The sequence below is a fragment of the Balaenoptera borealis genome (genome assembly GCF_965194805.1).
Source record: "Balaenoptera borealis genome assembly, chromosome: 7".
Taxonomy (NCBI): domain Eukaryota; kingdom Metazoa; phylum Chordata; class Mammalia; order Artiodactyla; family Balaenopteridae; genus Balaenoptera; species Balaenoptera borealis.
This window is the reverse complement of record NC_138864.1, coordinates 74,389,702-74,414,297: the sequence shown is the minus strand read 5'-3', so window position 1 is coordinate 74,414,297 and position 24,596 is coordinate 74,389,702. Positions and strand designations below refer to the sequence as shown.

The 24,596-nt window shown below is 41.3% G+C and overlaps 1 protein-coding gene across 2 annotated transcripts in view; it reads right to left on the bottom strand.

Moving 5' to 3' along the window:
• Window positions 1-24,596, bottom strand: part of LOC309631734 (uncharacterized protein) — a 492,832-nt gene that overhangs the window by 256,087 nt on the left and 212,149 nt on the right. For both annotated transcript variants that reach the window (XM_082398597.1, XM_082398599.1), the window contains one exon: window positions 23,830-23,970. Coding sequence is in view for 1 of the 2 variants with exons in the window: in XM_082398599.1 (XP_082254725.1) it covers window positions 23,830-23,970 (141 nt within the window). In the remaining variant the exon portion in view is untranslated. The remainder of the gene's footprint in view (window positions 1-23,829; window positions 23,971-24,596) is intronic.

The following is a 24,596-nucleotide window of genomic DNA, read 5'->3' as shown; positions in this document are numbered from 1 at the left end:
AATCCAACACGTAATAGAGACACAGCCAAGTCCAGAGATAGTGAGACTGGGTCCTGGTGCCCCTGCTAAGTAAAGCCTTTCCTGAAACCAAATTTACCTGGAATGGTTAGTTTTACATCAGCGAATAAATTCCTCTTGACTTAAAACAATTTGGGTTGGGTTTTCTGTCACAACAGAAATAGTCCTGATACCTACCTGATAATCACTGAAGACAAATTCATTCATAAGCTTGTTAATAGGCTCTTCCATAGCCTTTAGCCATAATATATTCATCCTCAAATGCATTTATCAATATATTACATTAGAGGAGAATTATTTTCTCTCCACATTCTCAGTCCTCATTCTATTTTTTTGCAGTATTCTTCTGGATTTAAAAATCAAATAGTCAATTCACTCCACACTAACATACTGTTTTACATATTTGAAAATAATTTCTTAAACACAATCACTACAATCCCTCACTATGATTCACTGAACTAAAAGACCAATACAGCCTTTGTAAAGGCCAGGCAGGAAATAACTAGTAGCCGTCTTCATGAGTCTAGAACAGAGAAACAAGTTTCAAATAATACCTTGTATTTCAACTGTATGATATTTATATTCCAAAGGGCAATCAGCAAAATTCTGATATGATAACCCCCCACGTGATCACAAAAGTACATCAAAGTTTCTTTGACAGTTTAATGAGTGGAATTTAACTCCATTCCAAAGTCTTGCAACTCAGCAACACACTTTGGGCTATATAATTTATCCATCTAGCTGATACCTTGTCTAAACTGGACATGTGCCTCTCCCTTTTGCTAAAAATACTTGGGTAGTCCCTTGTAAAGTGAATTGCTATTCCCCACTTAATCTTTCTCTCAGGGGACTATTAAGGTTAGACTACCAGGAACTTGGAAGTTTCAATACCAGAACAAGCAGCTGAGACCACCTTCAAAATTTATCTCCACTCACTTATCAGGAGACCTCCGGAAACTCACTTAATTTCTCCTGAGACTTGGCTTCTCCACTGGGAGCTCAGAAATGATGAGACCAAAGCCACCAGCCTCCTAATGTAAGAATTAAAGATAACATCAGTCAACTAATGATACAATTTAAAATAATTATGGAAAGGGAAAAAGGTGTACCATTTAACTTTTGATCTATTTTTACAGATTTTTTAAATCCTCCAAACTGTTTCAAATCAGTAATTTGATTTAAGAAATAGAGTTTTCTTATTCAGTCAGTCAGTCAGGCTAGACAGTTATGTGATTGTTTTTTCTTCCTCTCTGCTCCTGACAGAGGGTTTGAAGCACCCAGGACCAGAGTTTCTGGCAGAAATGAGGCATTCCAAGCCTTCTGGGGACATAGTGTGTATCCCTTATCTTGTGCAGGGAGAGTTCATTACTGAAAAGTCTGTGCTATGGGTCGGAAATAAAAACAACAGGCCCCAAATAGCCTAGGGCTGAATTCATTGCCTGTGGACTTGCTACTAATGATCTGGGGAGCACACTGGTGCTTAATGTTTTATCTGTTTAGTGCCAACGTGAGGGCTGGGCTCTCAAGCAAGCCCCAAGCTGAGAATCTAGTGTCTGAAGTTTCTGTTCTGAAAGATACTGAACTGGGCAAGAGCAAAGCACGTCGGGAAAGAGAATCGTTTTTCTCTTTGGTTTTTACTGCTTCTGAAGCAAAGCCCAAGCCTCCTGGAGCTGGTGCCTCTCCCGGGCACGGCCTCCCCGTGGGGAGTGGGAGTGAGGCCTCCAAGGAGGGGACTCAGGCTGTGCATGCAGCAGCAACCTGTCAGAGGCAAGTCCCCATCCCATCCTGTGGCCCTTCATACACACGCTGCCAGGACAGTGGCAGAAGAGCAAGAATTGGTGCTTGAACTTTGAGTACTTTTGTCATGAATGCCTCCAACATTTCGAAGACGCGAGAGGCACTGGGGTAACGTTCACAGCAGGAAAGAAGAACAGGGGGCTCCAGGAGTGGCAACTGAGTACTGGATTATTCCTAATATCCTAATTTCAGTTGAGCCAGAGCTGGTGGAACAGGATTCAAACCCAGACTGTGTGGCTCCAGGGTCTATGCTCTTAACAGCCATGCTATACAGCCCATGAGAAAAACAAGATGAAACAAGATGGAGGAAACATCAGGGACAGTCACAGGCAGTTACTCAAGTAGTCCACAGGAGTGGCTATGAGTCTTCATGACCAAAGCTGGAAAGGAAGCCAGAAAAGCCACACAGGCTCATGAAGTAGAACATTCAGATGCTCAGAACATACACTTATACCCACACCTGTACCTGCCCACCCCCCCACACATGCCATCCCCAGCGCACACACACTTCGCCCATCTGGGAGGATTGAGTTCTTCTTCTCCTAGAGTAGAGCTTCAGGTGGGACTGAGGGGAGGGATGGGAGATGATCGTCAACTTCCACCGCAGCCAGCCTTACTTACAGCAGCAAATTACACAGGGCTATTGGTTAAAGAATTCTTCAGAGCAGACCAAAGCTGTAATGCTGATCCACAATTCTAAGAATGATTTCTCAAGGGCTGGGGAAATCCAGTAAGATGCAAATAGCCATTTCTCTGATAATCTGGTTTGATCCAGACATAAAAATCTAGGATATCAAGTGGAATAAAATAACTGCACATCTTCCAGGCAATCTTCCATAAATATTATTTCTCATAAACAGGCTTTAGGCAAATGTTGAGCAGCAGATAGTTTGAGCCTGGAAAGAGGGAAATTTTGTTTTGCTAATTAAGAACAAATCTATATGCTTTCAAAAAATCAACCAAGAAGGTAGGAAGGATGTTCCATTAAAGACATTAAGAAATATGACCCAAAGGTTGGCTGGAGAGGCCACCCAACCACCCTATGTATATGGTCAGCATATCTGCCTCTCATCCTAGATTTTATTTTTCAAAATAGAATCAATCTAGAAAAACAAATTTAAATTTCAAAAGTCACTGAAGTCACATATATTAAGTATAAGAGAACCAATTTTATTTTTAAAAAAATGTAAAAGCTGGCACTGAGGTTACACATGGCTACAAAACTTCACAGAGAGGGAAAATAAAGTGCCAGTGACTGCTTTACTGCTGTTTGTTTTTAACTTTAATATTACCTATACTGCAACTTCTTCCACTGTAGTAATAAACCAGAATAAGGCCCTTGAGTTGTATAAAGTGGGTGATTTCATTTTTTAAAGCCTAGGATAATCACATATCTGGCACCTTATAATTCAGTGTAAGGTTTTTCTGAAAAATGAGATCCACAGTTAAGTAACTCCTCCATCTTGTTTATCCCACCCCCTACTTCCTTGGTCTCCAAATCAGTGAAAGTGTGACTTGCTGGCCAAATCTGAGTGTAGCATCCAATCACCTTATATGTCAGGGTGTTCACCAGCTCTGTTTCGTGAAGATTCCATAGGCTGCCCCCAGGGGACAGATTGATAGTTTTGCTGATGAATGTCTCATGCTGTTCTTACGGAGAACATTTTTTGCTCTCACTGCAAATGGCTATAAATCCAGCCTAGCTTCATCTGCTTTTTCAGGTGGACCTCATCAGTTGTAGGCATCTTATCAGCAAGAAACAGCCTCTCATAATGGTTGATAAATATTCTAGCCTCCCAAGAATCAGTTATCGAGAGATTCAAATCATGGTCAGTACTTAGAGCAGCTATTACTAGAGACAATGCCAGTTACCCTTCGTACTTATCTCTGTAACCAGAGAGGCTGAATAGCTCTTTTTATGTCTCCACTCCTGGTCACTAAAAGCTAAGTTCATTCAAAATTTCCTCCTGCCTGCCTAGGGAGCTCACAGGCCTGTAATAAAAGTTGAAGAGATTTGTGTGAATATAAAATAAGATGTATGTTTCCCACTCCCTCCACCCCAACCCAGCCCCAAATTTGGGTAAAGGCATACCCGAGGGTAAAGGCATATATATCTGAAATGGTGGGGCAGGTAAAGGTAGAAAGAAGCCTCACTGCTTAGTTCAGCATAAGACAAGATTGTTCCAGGGTGATGTGTTTTTTCCTTTTGCCTCTTTGTTTTAATGAAATTGACCTACAGAGTCTGAAATCTGAAAACCACAGGGTTTGGGATTTATGAAAATTTGCCAGGTCTCAATGGAAAACAAGCATTTTTTTCCTGCATGGTCCCAACAACATATCTCTAATGAAAGTAATTATAACATCTCAATGGTTGGGAAGATTAAGGGGAGCTGCTAAGTAAAACCCTCACACTTTTTGTGGTGATCATTTTGCAGCATATACATATATTGAATCATTATGTTGTACACCTGAAACTAATATACTGTTATATGCCTTATATGTCAATTATATCTCAATTTTTAAAAAATCAGCACACAAGAAAAGAAAAGGGTCTGGAAACTCTTAAAAGGAAAAGTGGTAGAGGATATGCAACATGGTACCTCCTCAAGAAAGCTAAAAGGTATCTATGCTCAGAAGAAGGCCCATGAAAGAGTAAAAATCCACAGACATTTCAACAGCTCTTAAAACTGTCATCACTTATCTCTCTACATTTGTAGTTAATCAGATCTTTCTATGCAGGGAAGCAATGCTCTACAGAATGCCGACCTTACATCTTGATTTTTGTAGAACTCACACTTATACACAACGCTCTTCAGTAGCCAAAGGTCTTCTTTTTCTATTCTTGTAGTTGAGTCTCATGGCAACCTTTGCTATAAGTGTGAGTATCCCCATTTCACTGATAAGATAAGTGAGGTTCAGACAAGATTAAGCAATTTGTCCAAGGAAATGAAATTATTTAGTGATGGAGCATGTACTGTGGTTATATGCCCAGGTTACAAAATTCTGGCTCTTCTCATTTTGCCACACTGTCACCATGGGTACCAGGGCTGGGAGGTGATGGGTGTGGGGAGGGACCAGCCATGAACGAGAGGGGTAGACTGACCCGTCAGTGGCTCTTTCTGAGGTACGCACTTACAGTCCAGCCATATCTATATCTAGTTTTATATCACTTGTAAAAATTTCTCTTTTCCAGTTATTCATTTCCTTTCTTCATAGGGTCACGCTCTTTCCATAGTAAGCAATTTCATTCCCTTGATGCTTTGTCAATATCTGAAACTGATCTTCCCCAGGAAAATTTCACTATCTGTCAGACTGTCCAATCTCTAACAGTGAGAGGAGAGCGGCAAGAACTGAAGCGGAGACCTGTGTTCTGCTCTGGGTTGTGGATCTCTAGCCTCATCGTCCCTTCCCAAGCCCAGAAAGAAGCCCTCCAACCCTTCTGCTGTGAAGAACTGCTAAGAATTACGTCCTCCCCGAGGTAGCCAGTGAGGAGAACAAAGATGACCACGACATTTTCGGACAACGGGTGAGCTCAAGATCTGAAATTGGCCCCAGAACTCCCAGGACCATTAAAATTATTTGCTTAAGAGCTCTTGGTTTAAAAGGTTAAATTCCCCCCAAGTAACTTTTTTTTCCTGTAAGTGGAAAAACTTGCTAAATCTATGACCTCAAGGTTGACAACTGTATAATTGTCGTACTGAATAGATGGCAAAAAAAGATTTTCCTCTGGTTTTTCAACACCTTTCAGTTCCGCACTCATGAGGCAAAGGTACCATTCGCTGCTGTCTTTCAGCCTCTATTGCCTCTTGTACAGAATGGAAGAAGAAAATTTGTGGTGGGTTCTCCTTTCACGCACAGAGATTAAATGGTCAGATAGTGCATACGGGGAGGCATTCCAAGTCCTTCTGAGGCCATTTAGAAGCATTTCATCATTGCAACTGTTTCAGTTTTTCATCCGCTCACAGCTCAGCCCCTCCAACAAGCCTAGGCCTGCCCCCTCTCCCTCCCTCTGAAGTTTTTTTCCTCACAACAAGCCAGGAATCTCCTCCCCTCGTCTTACACACCGAGGAACTAAGGAAAAAAACATGCCCTAACTCAGTGAGCTGCAGGTTTTTGTTTGCTTGTTTTTTTCCTTAGCATTCAGGCTCTCAGCCCCAAATGAAGATTTATCCATAAAGGTTTTATTGCTTCCTAACTCCACAGGATACCTTAGTCCATTTGCACTACCTCTCTCTCACTTCTTATCTGGCACAAAATTTTTCTCACTGACACATATTCCTCTTGGGTGGCCCTTTTGTCTATTTTTCAAAGTTGTCAGAAAACAACATTGTTACACTACCAAATGTGAAATAGATAGCTAGTGGGAAGCAGCCACATAGCACAGGGAGATTAGCTCGGTGCTTTGTGACCACCTAGAGGGGTGGGATAGGGAGGGTGCGAGGGAGACGCAAGAGGGAGGAGATATGGGGATATATGTATACCTATAGCTGATTCACTTTGTTATACAGCAGAAACTAACACACCATTGTAAAGCAATTATACTCCAAAAAAGATGTTTAAAAAAAAGAAAAAAGAGAACAACATTGACAGAAAACTCGGGAGCGGTGCACGTCAGCTAGGCTTTTAGTTTCTGTTGCTCACTCTCTTCTCTAAATCATTCCAGTTTCATAGACTGTCAGAAGGCCTGGCTGAATCTCCAATGTCTAAATGCGTTGCGCATTCTCTAGCTCAGCCCTTTGGACACTTCCTTGGCAGGATCTCACGCAGGAGGGAATACCAATGAAGATGAGCCCATACCACAGCGACCTCCACAAAGACAGTGGCTCTCCGACTCAGGCTTGAAATATTTTCTGTCAGTGGTGCATGGGAAAGGTAAGTATTCTGAAAGTGGCTTTTAAAACAGCCAAATCAATCACCTGGGTAACTGGGCAAACAGAAAGTTAAGTAAAAAAATAAATTTAAACAGAAACCAGTGCCACCCACATGTGAACAGGAGGCAAAGAGCCTGAAGCAGTCTTGAAACAAAAATTCTAAATGGCTCTAAGAATCAAAAGAAACGTAAAGAGTACCTTAGGGCTCAGAGAGGAAGTTCCTTTGGACTGTCCTGCTCTGATCCTAAATGTCTGGAAATGATTCTTGTGCTTTGTTTAGGGTTATTTTTCATGAACCAGCTCAGACAAGATAGGAACCAACCCAAATCCATCTCACAAACCCACACCAGCCTTGCGTCCTTCATGGGGTGCAGGTCGTGCTAATTCACTTCTCCTGAAGAAGAGGGCCTGGAGGCAAATTATCCCAAGAACTCCTTGTTTTGGTCTTAAAGCACTCTAAGGCATCAAGAAAATTAAAGTCTGACCTGGGCAAAATTATTAAGGAGAACTTCTTATATATTTCTAACCCTGATTCCTGTACCATAAATTCTCCTTGTGGCTAAAGAATTTGTGATATTAATTACTTTCTTCCTCCACTTTTTTCTCCTGCTACCCCTGCCCATAAAAGCAGGCTCTCCTTTACCTTGCCCAAGGGGAGTTCAATTTATAATCAATAAGCAGAAAGTCTCCAAGGCTAAATGTTTAGCAAAAGCCTATATGTTTAGAACATACTTTCACTGGAGAGGTAAAGGGAAGAGAAGGGAGTTTGTGGGTAGAAACAGAGCTGGAGAAGCCTGAGAAGACACCAAAATAGAGAGGTTTCTACATGTCTAGAAGTAAGAGAGCAGGAGACAGAGAAGCTGGCTGGTCCCAGAGAGGCAGGAACTTGGATGTGCTTTCTGGAAGAACCACCAGGAAGGGTCGAGAGAGGCATGACCATTCATTCGATTGATCGTCGAACAGGCATGATGTTTCTTGCCCACCTCTGTTCATGGACTGAGATATTCAAATCTACTCTGCCTGTGGTGACCTCATTAGACTCACTAAGAATTCTCGTGCAGCACATGCCTGCTATGTGGACAGATTTCAATGCCAGAATTGAAATCAGAAGAGAAAAGAAAAGCTTCAAGATTTACTTACTCATTTTCATTTTCTTAGTTGATGAGCTAGTTTTTCTACAAAACTGTTAGTTCAAACCATGTAAAATTACTGCAATTCAAACATTTGTCGACCCCCAGAAATGGCAATTTCATGTGATTCACCAATTAATGAAAAGGTAGTTTATCCACGTGGCACGTGCTGATCCTGCTGGGTCAGCAGGGACCTCTGCTTCTCTGAGGGTTTCCCAAAATCAAGGTCTTCCACAGAAACCCTTGCTGTTCCCCTTATTATCTTTGGAGAACCTTCTGAGGGCATTGCTGTAATTCCCAGCAGAGGAAAAGTGAGAGAGGGTGGGAGGAGTTAGGTGACTACAAGCTGGGAACGAGAAGGATCTCAAGTTAAAACACAAATCTATCCGGCAGCCTCCTGTTTTCTTTTTGGGAGGCTCAGCTTTCCTAAATAGGGTGCATTTTCCCATCTTTTTGTTTCCCATCTTCAAATGTATCCTTGTGTTTGTAAGTGTATCTCTAAACAACAATGAAGAATAAATTAACAGTGGTCCCTCAGCTGCAGTAAAAGCAGTAAAATAGTATCCTTCCATTGATGTCAAGAGAAGAAAAGGCTCTGACTTAGAACGTTTTAACAGCAAACCATTTTTTAAAATATTAAAAAGTCAAAGTTGAATAGGCATCCATTAGATACCAAGGAATGAAGGAAGGATGGACCTATCTCCAAACTTAAGCCCAGATCTCTGCTCACAAGCAAAGGAAAATTCAATGTTCCATTTTACTTGGGTGTATTTTACTTCAGAACTGTCAGCTAGCTCCAAAGCCGCCTCTTCAGTGAAGCCCTCCCATATTCCCCCAGCCACAATGGGTTTCTGCCTTCTCTATCTTTTCATGAAATGAAAATGTGTTATAGACTAAGATTCTTTGTTGGGTTATGTAAACACCACCCATCTATGGGCACCTACTGTATTCAAGGCATTGACGTGCAGGCCATATAAGGACATGAAAAATACAGTCCTGCCCTTAAGATTCTTAGAGTCTAGCAGGCAGCTATGTTTGTGGTCGGCTATGCTGGTCCCTGCCAAATGTCTTGGCATGTCCTATGTCTTCTACTAGTCTGCAAGTTCCTTGCAGACAGAGTTTGCGTCCTGTTCTTTCTTGGGCCCCCGTGAAGCAGTGCCCAGCACTGTGCTTAGCATATACAAACATAGGTAAGGCTCCATAGATGCTTGCATCGAGTCCCCAGACATGGGGATGACTTCAGAACTTGACGGATGGATGCATGGCACCTGCTCCACACCGTGTCTTTCCCCACAGCCATCTCCTTCTCTTCCTGGCCTGTCTCCGGCAAGCTGTTGCACTCTTGTCCCTTTCCTCATGTGGTTCTCCCAACCTCACGACTAGGGCAGTTGCACTGTATCTGAAGCCGGTGCTCTACTGCATAAATATTAATTAGCACAGTCACTCAGTTTTCTCCACCTCCCCCTTATCCCCCACCGCTGACAGGAGATGTGGTTTGCTTTTCCTTTAAGTACATTTTCTTTAAGACAGTTATGGAACTCTTTCCTCATTGTAAGTTCTCCAGGCAACCATTCTGCCTCTTCTCTCTTTATGGTGTGGTTTGTTCCTTTTTTATACATATAAATTTATTTATTTTATTTATTTTTGGCTGTGTTGGGTCTTCACTGCTCTGTTCGGGCTTTCGTTAGTTGCAGTGAGCGGGGGCTACTCTTTGTTTTGGTGTGCGGGCTTCTCATTGTGGCGGCTTCTCTTGCTGCGGAGCACAGGCGCTAGGCGCGTGGGCTTCAGTAGTTGTGGCACGCGGGCTCAGTGCTCGTGGCTCGTGGGCTCAGTAGCTGTGGCTTGTGGGCTTTAGAGCGCAGGCTCAGTAGCTGTGGCGCACGGGCTTAGTTGCTCTGCGGCATGTGGGATCTTCCCAGACCAGGGCTCAAACCCATGTCCCCTGCATTGGCAGGCGGATTCTGAACCACTGCGCCACCAGGGAAGTCCCTGTTCCTTTCTTAATGTTATCTGACTTGTAAAAGAGTACTGCAATTCATGAAAAATTTCACGTGCTGGTCAAATTAGATTTAAAGCTCCAAACATTGGCAGGTACATCAAGCCAAGAGGTAAAATTATAGTGAGGAAGCCAAGGGTCTTAATATGGGTTCCCCCCAAAAGCAGACTCAGAGACAAGAATTTGGGTGCAAGGATTTAGAAGGTAATCCCAGGAAACATGGAGAGGGAGTGAGGAAATGAAACAAGGAAGGGAAGAAAGTCAACAAAGGGAGTGTTGATAAGCAAATGGCCACTCTGGGCAACTGGGGTTTGATCCTGCTGAGGACCCCATGCGACACTGGGCAGATGCACCTCACTTTGACCCACCTAGGGATAAGGAGGCTGGGGAATGTACCCACTCCATTCCACCCCTCTGTGATTGAAGACTGCTCCTGGACATTAACCCCTGTCTCGTCTAGCATGCTCCTGGAGCTAGAAAAAGCCCTCAGGCAGAGAGAAACAGGAGCTTGAGGTAGGAAGTCTTAGCTTATACACAAAGCTGAACACTGAAGCTGCAGGGGACTGAGGGGATGTGGCCAGACCCCAACAGCATCGGCTGTGCCCACTGATGTATAATAGAACCTAAGATCCAGCAGGACCCACCCTCTGGAGCCTGCGAGAATGTTGCTCCTGGGACTGCTTAAGGGCGTCCAGAGCAGAGTGACAAAGAGACAGAAATCCAGCCCACATTCTGTTTGCCAAACTGTATGCTCCGTTTGGGGCTGCATCCACCTGGAAGAAGCAAAGTTCTTTTTCAAATCTGCACAAAGGTGGCAAATGGACTAGCAGTGGCCCTGATGGCACTACCCCCATATTACAACAGATGCCAAAACAATATCGGCATTATGTGGTCTGATTGTACACACCACAGTCTCCTTGATGTGGAAAAGAGGGCGCACTAGAATAATAAGGCAGTATTTGCGTAGTCTTTGCATTAGGTAATATCCATTTTTGGATATACAGGTGATTCTTAATGCAAATATAATTTTTGCTATCACCCCATTCATAGCAAATCTGAGATCCTTTGCAGCAATAATCAATATGTGCTTTATCATGAGCTTTTTCTTCTATTCCCAGAGGATATCTGATCTTTCTGCCTAACTGAGTGAAGTGGCCCTGTCAGATTGTGCCTTTGCCAGTCACTGGAATTGGCTGCATGGCTGTGTCTGACCCAGAAAGCATTTGCACTGGACCAGAGTCTTCTTTCCAAACCCGTCGCATGAGTGAATCTCTTAGACTCCCCAGCGCTCCCCATTAGAGAGAGTGGCCTGCAAGTGATGTCTCTGGTTATTACACAGTTTGGAATCTCAATCAGTCTTGTGGCTCCCGCTTCCCACATTTACAATAGACACATTAACTTTGCTGAGTATATTTCCTGCACTTGCCTATGCTTCTGGGCAAGGGCTTTTAATGTTCTTTTCTCTTCCACAGACTGTGGTTTGCATGTTTTCCATCTGACTGCTTAATGGCAGGATGCCTTTCTCCACCTCACAAACAAATTGAATTTTCTGATCGTAGGTTATTTACTTAGTGTTTGAAATCCTATAACTTGTCCCAGTTATTTATACTGACTGAATAACTCCTGCAGCATGAAATATCTCAGGGGTAGTCTCACAAAACGGAACTCAAGTCAAGGACCCTTTAAGTTCTGACGTCTACAAGACCTTGTAAAGACCCCCTTGGAGGCTTTTCTATCTTAGCAGTTGTTCAGTTCCTAGAATCAGAGAAAGCTAGGGCTGGACTACGCCTTGGAGATAATTCCAAAGTGGCGTCTAATGTCTGTGGCATGTAGATTACAATACCTTGCTGTGATTTGATGAAGAGGGATTATTTTAAGGAGGACTAAAATATGTTCATTCTCTCATCATGGCTTTACTTAAAATGGGAGGAGGCATGTGGCTCATGAAGAGCAGCAATTCCATGATGGAGAGCTTGGCATGAGCCTGATACTTCCTATTGTTACTTTATACTTAATTATTGATAGCTGTCATCAAGGCCTTAGCTCTAACCCTGGGTACTCTGCAGATACAGTAGGTAAGGGGTGGCAATTGGCACAGAAGTACACTTTGAACACAATGAAATTTGGTCTCATGCACCAAATTTTATAATAATTAGAGATGACAGTTTCACATTTTGAAAATAGGTACATACAGACAACTACTACATATTTAAGGAGCTCTTAAATTCCAGGTACCTGCTTTTATACTTACTTATATAAAATGATTATATATTAATGTTAATGATTAAAATAGGTGGGCAAGCCCATTTTTCTTTCTGCATATGAGAAACAATTTTGTTGGATATCGTAAAGCTTCTTTTATCAATATGTAATGTGTTTTCATGTTGCCATTTATGTTTCTAACTTGAAATTTGATCCTTCAGCTCTATAACAACTTCTTGTGTTTTAAGGAGTCAATCACAGCAATTTTTAAAATAATTGAAGCCACTTGAAATAATGGAATGGTGGCTCTGGGGTCAGATAAACCTGTGTTTAAATCCTATTGATTAAAAAAAAAAAAATCCTATTGATTAGCTCTGTGACCTCAGTCAAGTTATTTCATTCCCTAAGCTTGCCCCCATCTGAAAAACTTGGGCTAATAACATCTCATGGAAATGCTGGAAGATTAAATGAGATAGATAAATGTATTTTAAAAACAAATGTAGTGTCTTATACATAATAGATCTAGATCTTACCAAATTATCTATCTATCTATCATCTATATATCTATCTTTCTCTCTATATTTCCTGACTTTCTTAAATGACTGTGTCAAGAACTCTAGTAAAATATTATTTCTCTCCAAGTTAAAAAAAGTGTCTATGAAGATTGCTAATATTCTACATATTTTCTTTTAGGACAGTATTTTTGTCCCTTGTAAGTCAGATGCTGAGGTTCATATTTTTGAGGATTGTGATTAAGCCTGTTACTCCCAGCATCCCTTCTAGTGCTAGATTCTGCATTGGTACAAGAGTTCAGCAGGATTTCAGGTTTTGATAAATCAAATAAACCATTGCTTCCAACTCTGAACTACTCCCCTCCTTTACCACGAGGACAAGTAGAAATGAAAGAACTTTCTAATTTGTCTCTGTGACATTTATGGGTGTCAGCTCCCTTAGCTGACTCCTTAATTTAAAAGATGCCATCCCTCTGTTGTCTTGTATTATCTGATTCTCTTACTAGCACTCTAATAGCTGTTTCTTCCGCCCTTGGTTTGGAAACTGGCAAACACAGTTAGTTCCTCGTCAGCCTTTCTCTACCCTACCAACTGTGATTCTATGGCAAACACTCTTGGCCAACATCTAGAGAAACGGGAGAAGTTGTTTGAGGAGTTTATTTTATTTTCTTTTTAATGAAATCATTTTGGAGCTCTGCCACAAGTCACTGAAGAGAAAATGTGAATTTTTGTCTTGCAAATGCTAAGGTTTGTTGAGAATATCTAAAGAGTGGACAAGTAAGAAGTTCCTTTGTTAAGTCCTCAGTGTTGGGTCTGGAAACATATGTTTGCCTTTCCCTTCTCTCCCTCGTGTATAGAGACATGCCTAAGGCTGGCCCACTGAGGAATCACTGTGTGAAGCTGGGAATCACCCAGCGCCTTGTGACTGCTTTAGAGACCGGATCCTTCTTCAGGTAAATGTTGTGTGTGCCATGGAGTCCTCCACAGTGAGGCCAAGTGGCCTGTGGATGCTTCTCAGAATAATCTTTTTAAAAAGAATAAACTATAGTATATAACATGTCAAGGGAAACCAATATACTAAAATACAATTATCAGATTATTTTATTATACTATGTGCTTCTTCACTAGTGCATAAAATAACAAGATCTTCTGGCAGGTCTAATAATTACCAAAATTCCTAGTAGTGATGAGTATAAATAATAATTAGAGATATCTGAAACAACAGTGAAATGACATGAAAATACCCATGAGTTTTACTGGTGACAAAGTCATACGTATTACTAGTACTATCATGGTTTGTTTCCTACATTTGTAATGTAAAGGTATGCTAACTCTCAGAGATCAGCAAAAATAAAGATGTCATTTTTTTTCCCATCCAAGTGTATGGATCTCCCTGATTTCTACTTCATCAACTCCTCGGATGTTCACGGCCCACAGGTTAAGAATCCTCAGGTCTTGGCTCCCAGTGTGTGAACCAAACTCTCTGGTTAGAGATTCTCACCCCCTGGCCTGTCTCATTGCCAATGTTGCAAGGATCCAACAGCAAGAGGCAAAATCTGAACATTTGAAACCAAAGCTGTGCTTAAGAGAAGGGCTTTTGTCTTTGCTGATGATGGAAAGGATTCACAGTGAAAAGATCATTGTGTACCTTGGATGTTTGGTTAATGTGCCTTTGAAGGCTCTAGAACACACCACCAGGAGAATTCACCTCCCTACGGACTTTAATGCCACCGCATAGCAAATATTGTAGGGAAAAAGGCAAATCAATGCATTTAGTCCACAGAAGAAAAACACGTTTCCAGTTTATGTCTCCACAGCAGTGAAGTCCATCCTGCTGGATCCTGCTGGAGGCGAGCCTTGAGAGAGAGGACCGGGACACTGTCTGGGCGTTCCCAGCATTACCTTCTGTCTGTTCTCTGGTGTTTGTTTTTCTATCCCCATCCCTCCTCCTTCTCAGCCTGGCTCAGATTCAGCTCTGAAGCAGAGCCCCAAAAGGCTGAAGGCAGACTTCCTCTAGGCAACTCTCCTGAAGCCACCCTAGGGCTCTGTCAGTGGGAGACAGGAGTCAGTGACGGGGACAATCACTGCCACCTTCCTCCCTCCTCTTTCCTCCTCAGTTCCTGCCAAGCCCTGACAGCTCTGGAAGCCAAGAGCCTTCCTTTGACTCCCGCGTAGGTCTCCGCGATGTGAGCTCCTGCCAAGCCACGGGGCCAGCTCTAGGAATGTGTTTTTAATATTCATTGTTCACTCTGTCTGTTACCGATGTGTGCACTGCAATTACTGTAATTCTTTGCACATGTGTTGTTATGAAATGGGTGCCTTTCAAGCTATGCCAGGTTATTTTTTTTTTCTTTCTGAAACCCAAATCTATTATTTCTACCTATGTTTCAGTTAGTTTGCCATGCTTCTTTATTTCATTTCAAAGATCAGTCTGGGCGGCAAAGAAAGAGTGGCGTGTGCACAAAGCAAGGTCTGCCTGCTTTCCTCATGGTACGACAGTTGCTTTTGATTTAGGTTTGTGTGGTTTTTACCTCCCTCTCTTGTTTTCTTCTTTCCATGTGCACAACCAAGCCAACTTTCAGACATACACATCATACACATCGCACATGCACTGCTGCTGGAGTAGCCATCTGCACCCAGGGGAAGGCACACATGCGGTGTGCAAAACACACACACACACGTGCATGCAAACAGCTTTTGGTTGAAGATTTCTTGGGTATTAGGATTTTTGTCTCCTCTTAGTGGTAGAGAGGGAAAGGAGGTCTAGAAAAAGTCATTCTCTTTTCTTTTTTTTTTTTTTTTTTTTTGACTTTAATTGGACCTTTTCTGACATGATGTAGAAACTTCAGCCACTGGGGTACAAAAAGGATTATATGCCTTCATTAATTCAGATTGTCTTATTTTTGGCTTTGATTTTTTTTTAATCAAAGAACAATAGCAAACGTAAAACCAGATTTTAAAATCTGCTAATATTTTTTAAGTTTCTTAGGACAATGACAAAACCTTAGTAAATTAAGAATAACTATTATTCTGCATTTGAGAACTTACTCTCACAATTTACAGGAGCTAAATTAAAAATAAAACAGTGGCAGTGTCCACCTGGCAAACATCACCAGCTATCCCCACATATATATTCCTTTCTTTAGGGATTTTCAGGATACCCTCTGTTTTTGCCAGGCAGAGAAATCTGACCCGGTCGCACCCCTGCCTGCTAAGCATTTTACTTTCATTGTTAACTATATCCATTTGTTACCATGAAACATTATTATTTTAAGGTAGCAGGGAAGCAGGACTGCTTGCTGCATAATGGTGCCGTAACTCTTATTGCCAAGAAGGAATCAAAGAAATGGACAGTGGCTAATGTGGGAAATCACACCAGAGAGAAAGAAACATGCAGAGAGACAGAGACAGAGAGAAGCAGGGGAGGAAAGGAGAGAAGGAAAAATAGACACAGGCAGAGGGAAAGACACTGAGAGGCAAAAAAACACAGAGAGACTCACATAGAAAAGCTAGAATTTCCATGAAAAGATTTATAAAAGAATGACATAGCTGTTGCTAGGGAGCTGGGAGGACAGCAGATAGATACGCCAAAGATTTTTTCAAAAATCCACCAAAGATTTTTAATATAAACCTGCATGTCTCTGTTTGTATCATCTCTCCAGTGAGGAGACTGGATAAAGAAGGGAAAGAAATATGGAGAAGCAGTCTTCCTAGACACACACTATTTTAACAGCACACTCTGCAGTTGCTGTATTGCGGGTATGCCTGAGGTCAGAGGGCAATTCTCACTCCCCAAATTCCAAGGCCAAGGCTGCACCCATCCAGCTATGCGGAATGACCCTACTCCCATGCATGATGGCTTTGAGATGTGTAACCCAGGTATGGCAGATCCTGCCTTCCCCTGATTGAAAGAACACATCTTGATGACCTGTGTGGGCAACCAGGGAATTTGGTCTTACTCTTGCTCAGGCTTGGGGTTGAGGAGAGGAATCTGGGAGAGACCAGCAGTGGCTCCACAAGATTCAACTCCCAGCGGGAATCTGAGGACGTGGATGGGGGTCAGTGCTACTCAGGATCACCTGCCTGCCTGTTTTAGGGTTCTCCAGAGAAACAGAACCAATAGAATGTGTGTGTGTGTGTGTGTGTGTGTGTGTGTGTGTGTGTGTGTGTGTACACACACACACACATACATGACAAAGAGAGACACAGAAAAAGAGATTTATTTTATTTTAAGGAATTGGCTAACGCAATTGTGGGGCTAGCACATCCAAAGTCTTCGGGGCAGGCTGTCAGGCTGGAAATTCCAGCAGGGGTCAACGTTACAGTCTTGAGTTAGAAGGCAGTCTGGAGACAGAATTCCTCCCTCTTCTGGTCACCTCAGCCTTTTCTCCTAAGGCCTTCAGCTGATTGGATGAGGTTTACCCACATTATGGAGGGTGATCTTCTTTACTCAAAGTCTATAGATTTAAATGTTAACCTCATCTAAAAAATACCTTCACAGCAACATCTAGACTGGTGCTTGACCAAACCACTGGATACCACAGCCTAGTAAGGTTGATGCATAAAATTAATGATCACATAGCTCTATAAGAAAACTGGGATGAATATGGCCATCCTGTCACTGAACCAATGTATCAAAGATTCAGAGGTATGAAGTAGGTGGATCTCCACGTTGGAGCAAGTGTGAGAAGCTGGGACCTTTATCTAGCAGAGCTGTTGCTTCGTTCTACCCCAAGAAAATTCCTTCCAAAATTGTGTCTTTGAAAAGAGGCTCCTCTAAGGAATCTGTCCCTGTCTTGAATTCACTCCCTCTCTCTAATCCAGACCCTCTGTACTCCAACCCCTTATTCCAGTCCCCCAGTTGGATGTCCAAACCACCACCACTGGAAACTTCACCCGACCATACCCCTTGGTCCATCCTCTATCTGCTCTCTTAATTAGTGCCCAGCACCCTGGCCTGACGTTCACTGAGCTATCCTCTGCTCACTGTGAGCTCCAGAATGGCTGAAGGAGTCAACTCTACTCCTCTGAAGGAAAGCAAATACTGGTGCCCCAATTCTTTTTCAGTCTCCCCCAAAGTGAAAACTTTGGCTGTTTACCTTACAGGTAGGGTTGTCAGATTTAGGGGGAAAAAAGCCCAATTAAATTAGAATTTTAGAGAACCAACAGATAATTTTTTAGTACAAATGTATCCCATACTTGGGACATATATTACAAAGTTATTCATTGTTGATCTGAAATTGATGCCTAGTTAAATTTCTATTTCAGATCAAGAACTAATCATTTTTAGTACAAATATGTCCTGGGTAATATTTGGAACATACTTATACAAAGAAAATTATTCCTTGTTGATCTGAAATTCAGATTTAACCAGGCAATTTATACTTTATCTGGCAATCCTGCAAGATGACCTAAAATATAAGGATACTCCTCCAACTCATGGAGTGGTTTTTTTTCTCAGAGACAACATAGGCTGACTTCCTATCTAGGACCAGATATTCTTCCCCAAGCAAGGCTCCCTCTGTAACAATAGCTTCTGACTACCTCTCCTCCCAACACCAGCTGCCCTGGAGTGATGGGGCCACTCCAGGTTTATCCCTCCTCCTAATCGGAGTAGGGTGGAAGAAGGGAAAATTTGTCCTGTTCAGGTCGATATGTTTTCAGAGAAGGAATCATTGACATCCCCATTCATCCAGGCTCAAGACCCTGGAGTCATCCTCAATTCTGTCTTTCCTTTTGTTCACCCTTCTAGAGCTTTATTCCACAATGGTTTTTTGAGCCCTCTCCCTTTCATCACAGATATCCTCTTAATCCACATTCATTATTTTTCACTTAGGTGACAACGTGAACTTCTGGATTTTTTTTCCAACCTGTAGCACCTCTCTTCTGCAGCTCATCTACCACACTCCCTGTCCTGAAATTCAGTGCCATCGTAAACACACAAATACTCCCAAAGCTCAGAAACATTCTGTTTCCAGAATGTCTGTCAAATGAAATCATATACTTTGGCCTACGTCAAGTCCAAATATCTAGGCCATATATCAAGTCCCTCAAGCAACTGACTTTAAACAAGGGGTCACAAACTTTTTCTGTAAGAAGCTAGACAGTAAATTTCTTAGGCTTTAAGGGCTATACAGTCTCTGTCCCAATTACTCAACTCAGCTGTTGTTGCATGAAAGCAGTCATAGACGATACATCAATAAGTGAACATGGCTGAGTTCCAATACAACTTTATTTATAAAAACAGGAGGAGAGGACAGATTTGGCTCATATTCTTCAGTTTGCTGATTCCTTCTCTAGTTGCCAAATCAAACCTGATCTCCAAGTCCCAGCTAAAGTGTCATGCTCTCTGTAAAGTTCTCCCTGATCCACCCAGTTTGAAGTGACTCTTCCACTCCATGCACACAACACTTTATATCTCTTTTATGGCCAGGCCCACATTCTGCCTTGTATAGCGTCCATGCCCCATCTCTCTGTTGGAGTGCTTGGCATCCCTTGCTGAGACCATACTGTCCTTTACACAGGGTAGATGTTCAATAAGAAGGTATTGGTGGGAAGAATTGTTGAAAGTCAGTGGAGTGAGTCTATAGAAACGGCAGAGCCTTAATCAACTACAGTTTCCTCCTTCTCCTCCAGGAAAAAAGTGTGAGTTCCACTGAAGATCATGGAACACCGCCAAATGCCTTCTGGAGAAACTCAGCTTCTAGGCCAGTCAGCCATCATTTAAAACACACAGAAGCCTGCCTATCAAAAATAAACTAGCTAAGCATTCAATTCCCCAACGAGGAAGGTTGGTATTGCAAATGGATTTGGGCTGAAACCATTTTCCTTTTTGAAACACACCCAAGCTTTAAAAGAAATAGCTTCATCTGATCTGAACTGCCAACACAGTCCTGCAAAATCCATCCCTTGAGAGAACCTCGTTACCAGCTTCAGTTCAAAATCCACGTGACTCCGAACCGTCCGAGGTTTGCAAAGCAGGGTTAGAAATTGCCAGGCCCTATGCACCTCAGAGAAAGGGTTTCAGAGCAGGGAAAAATGAATGGAGGAAAAGAGCAATAATGCAAACATTTCTCCAGCCAACTTACTAGGAAAGTTAAAAATTATTTTAAAGTTAGCTATCATTGAAAATTGCAAGCAAATTTATTTCTCTGGTTCTTTAGTATTTTTTGTCATTTTTTGGACTTAGGGGTGGTTTAGTTATAGTACTACATACTTGATTTTGTCTATCTAATCATTTTAGGTGCACGTCATGTCTTAATTAATCTGTAGGTTTCTCAAGAAAAGGGTACACGTTTTCTGATCTTGCACACCTCCTAGAGCATTATATTACCAGGGCCACAGCAAATGCTCAATAAGCACACAATAAACAAATGAATATATGGGGTATATTAACCTGCTAAAGTCCTTGGTGAGGGAACTAAGTTACTTAAGTTAATTTTTCTTAATTCCTCCTTTCTCTTAAAATCCTGATCCCATCTCTTTTTCACCACCAATTAGTACTATTTTAAGTCCTTTGAAATTTTCATAACAATAAAAAAGAAAAACCAAAATTTTGCTTGCCGTTGTGTTTTACTAGATTTAAAAGTTCTTTGGTGGCAGGACACGACCCACTGACATTTGGATAGATGAAAAGCAGAACTTTTTGTTACTTGCCAAAGTAGAGAAGGCGCAGGCAGAACCACACTGAGGGTTACACCCTGGGGCAGGGGCAGCTGATGTGTGACAAGCAAGGTGGGGTTAACTAGGTTTAGCAGGCTCCCTGTGAATTGGCTGATTTGAATAATTTCACAGGCTCCAGGACTTAGGGGCTGTTTTTAGTTGTCTGGTACCTGGCCCTGTGGCAGTTAAGGCTGGCGCATAGATGCCAGGAGTGGAAGAGTTCGATAGGGAAGTCACTGGGGATGTGGACTTAATCAGCTGCTCAAAAAGAGGAACCACCGGCCTCCAGCCAGGTCCTCAGAACTGGATCAAGACAGCTTTTTTTTTTTTTAAAAAAACTATATTACACACTATAACAGAAGTCACTGACAACACTCGCGTCTATGTTTCCTGAAAGCAGAGGCCTGCCTATACTATTCTCCCTGTCACTGTACCCTCATGCCTAGCATGTCAAAGGCACACACATTTTCTTGAATAAATTGAATGAATCCGGATTTTCACTCCTACAACAGGGCAGAAAGATACCCCACTGAGACTGCTGGCCTGGATTCTACACTTTCAGTAGGTATTGAGACTTGCACTGCAGGAAAAAAAGTGTAGTAAATCTACTATTCAGGGGGAAAAATGTGAATAAGGTCAGTATTAGTCTGTCAAAATATTACATCCACAATCTGGGATGTTTTCATTTTATCAGAATGACAGACACAAGTAAAACAGATCAGTGTTTATTGTACTGATCAAATCTGAGAGCAAAATGACATTTGGGGATAAGAGAAATGGGAATGAGAGAAACAGAAACTGACCAAATTTCAAACTGAGCTAAATTTCAATGGTTCTACTATGGGATAGAAGATAACAAAGCTTTGAAAATCAAGAAGCAAAGAAAGGTAAGAAATGACACTGGATAACAGAAGCTCATGAGCTCTGGAAAGAGAATCACTGATTTTATAAGATCACATAACACTAAGAGCATTTGGAGGGGTTATCATCGTCTATTGGCAGAGAAGAACTGAAAGAAAATACATCTAGATTTAGCTTAGTAAAATAAATAGGAAATAATGTCTTGGGACTGTAGAAAGTTAGTCATTAGCCCAATGAATGCAAGAAAACAGACTTAAAGAAAAAATATTACATCACTACAGTGTTTCTACAGGAAGCAACACAGAATGAGGGCTTCATGATAAACTCTAGAAAGCTTTAGAAAACTCCAAGAATGGTTTCTTCATTGCAGGATCAATCAAATTCTTTATTATGTTAACATATGTTGGGAACCTCCAAGAGCAAGGTGAGGTGGGTCTTGGCCACAGAGCCCTCTTTTCGTGGAGCAGCTCACGTGACTCACGTTCCATATAACACTCTGTGATAAAGCCTATGCTAACGTGATTTTTTTTTCTTCCAGTGTTATTTTCATAGCAACACAAGTTATTTTATTTTGTCAGAGTTTAAGCAACAAAATTCCAGAACACACAGTGCCACCCTACCTCTTAGGGACTAACTAGAAAATTCTCCTCGTGTCTAATATGGGTATCTATGTCCTTTGAGAAAATACATCTGGTCCCTCTATGACATTCTTGGGAGAGACTAAATGTATACGGTAATGTCCACTCTCCTCAGTGCTGAACAATAAAAATTAAAAAGAATTGAAGCAGGATGTGGTTAGTGCTGAGAGAACCTCAGACTGACCCTAATGTTCATCACTGTCCCATTATGTTCCTGTTCATCTACTTAATTAAAAGCCCAGAAAAAAAATCAATTTAAAGCCTGGAACCAAAGCAGCAAGGTAAGAACAGCATTAACAACTAGAATTTCCATTTCTGCAAGTCTGCAAAATTCAGAAGTGACTTCTATTGAATGAGCATCTGATTAGGATATCAAAAAATATCGAATATCAGCACTTAGCTAGATAGCTTGACATGTCAAGCAGAGGCAAAAACTGTAGTAGGCATTCCAGGAACAGTAGAATGTGATAGGCAGGTCTTCGCCCAGTGATTCTGAAACAAGTGGTCTCTCTTTTTTTGCAGGAAACCTCCTTGCAAGATCTTGTGATTCTGGTGCTCTAATGGGGCAGTTGTTTACTGACATTTTGAATGATGTAAGGTCATTTTATGATGACTTTTAAGAAACTACTGACATTACTTTTTGATTTTTTATTTAGATTTCCATTAAATATCTATATGTTTATATGAGTTATAAACACATAGCCATGGAAGCTCCTCTGAGATCACTACTGTTACAAGGAAAACAGACCCGAGGAAGTTGGTAGCTTTCAATAACACCTCCAACAATGACTCCTTTATTGAAGTATTTATTAACTACATAGCATGTGCTAGGTCTTTTTGTCCCCTGGCTTGCTCAGCTCTGTCCTTATAACTAAATGACCAAGACAGCCTAGTCAATCAGGCAGCTTTTGAATTACTTTCAATGGCGAAAGAAATAGACTGATGGTCACACAGCCACAGGTATCAAGCTGGCATCCTGGGCTCATGTACTGCCATTAGCTAAGTGAACTCAAACCTAGGAAACCACACCTTTAGAAAACTCAGACACACTAGTATACCAGGTAGCAAAATTACAAACACCATTCCCAAAGGGGCAAAGAAAAATGAAGCTTCTTTATTTTCCTGTAAGTGGGACAATCCCAGTTTACACCTGTTGTCCCAGGGTCCCAACTGCCCTAACATTTCCCTCAGATTTTTAATTTTGTAATAAAGAATTATTAATAGCTGCACTGGCAGACTTCTACTTTGTATTTCAGCTTCTGACATGGTCTTGGCTAGTACTGTGGGAGATGTATGCACAATAAACAGATTTTTTACTTTGACATATGATTAAGTCTAAAAGATGTCTAGCAATAACCCATCTCTCTTTTCCCTATTTTTCCAGACTCAGTTTAACAAGTTCCTTCCTTTCAAAGACAGCACACATATTACCTGCTGGTAAATACAGTGCCCTCAGGCAAGAGAGAGCTCAGGAAGCTAATTTCTTGCAGTTTAGGTGGCAGTTGAGAAGGACTGAAGATCCCGGCCCCTACAAGCCATAGTTGGGCCAGTCAGTTGTGCTGTGGCCTATGCCACACCCACACCCTTCCAAATGCATATAGCCACTGAGCCATCAGTTGGTAGGGTCAGTAGAAATGTGAGACTTCATTTGTTAGGTGGGAAACATAAATGGGAACTAGAGGCTGGGCCATCTTATCATAGAGCTTATAGAGAGCAGCCTGAAAACTATCATTACACAGGTTTGTGATTCACCGTATGATTTATATACATATAGCAGTAGCTATTATTATTTAGTAATGCTGTTTTATTTTGCAATAAACTCTTTCAGCAGCCAAGAACTCAAAAAGCCAAAAGCACATGTTTAGCAAAAAGTTAAGCTCTAAATTCAATTTCACAAGAAAGTTGATGATGAATATGGATGTTACAAAGAATGTTTATCAACACAGTTTACCATCTGTCATGAGGGCTAAGTGATACCACTGACCACACGAAAACCAGAAGACACAAATCTTTGGAAGAAGCATGAGCATCTATTCCAAAAGTTAGAAGTTACTTTAAGACTATATCCAAAAATGACTGAACATGTGTGCCTGCAGAAAACATGTTTACAAATCTCTCACTGAAGCATGACTTTTCACTTACCTCAAAAGTTTGTTCTTCTTCGTTAAATTCACGCACTTCAGATTCCAAGTTTCCTTTTGGACACATGAAAAGTGAAGTGATAACTCCATTGCTGGAAGAACTGCACAAACAGTTGAACGAGGCCAGTTTTATTCCAGTGTCCTAGATACATCAAAGAGAAAGTCAGTTAGTCCCAATAATGATTTGTTTTTCTTTATTAAATTTATGAAATCAAAATACATCTTTTGAATATTCATTTTGTCAATAAAAAATATCTGACATTATCGTGAATGCTATCATAGGCTCACATAAAAAGTTGGACATAAAAGATAAAATTATTTCTTCTGTGGTACAGAGATACAAATTTTAGCAGAGTCCAGTGTGGTGATAAAAACAACATTCTTACTAAATTAAGAAGCATTTGGAAGAGAAATGTACTTGAAACTGGATATGGTAAATGTATAATTAATAATTACATCCTAAAAAGCTGCTGTATTCTACTAATCAAAACAGAAACTGTGTTTGTCAAAATGTATAAATATTACACACACACACATATGCAAACTTAGAGTAACTGAATTATAAAACTGTTTATAAGGAAGCTAGTGTTCAATTTCATTACGGAGATACACACTTCCGTTGCTGCCTGCCATTCACATCTGCCCCTAATGTTTGCAGAACCCATGGCAAGAACAGAAATGGAAGCCCACAAACTCTAAGTCTAGAGTTTTATAAGTTATAAATTAAGCTAGCAAACTGTTAAATATGTTTGATGCTATCATGACAAA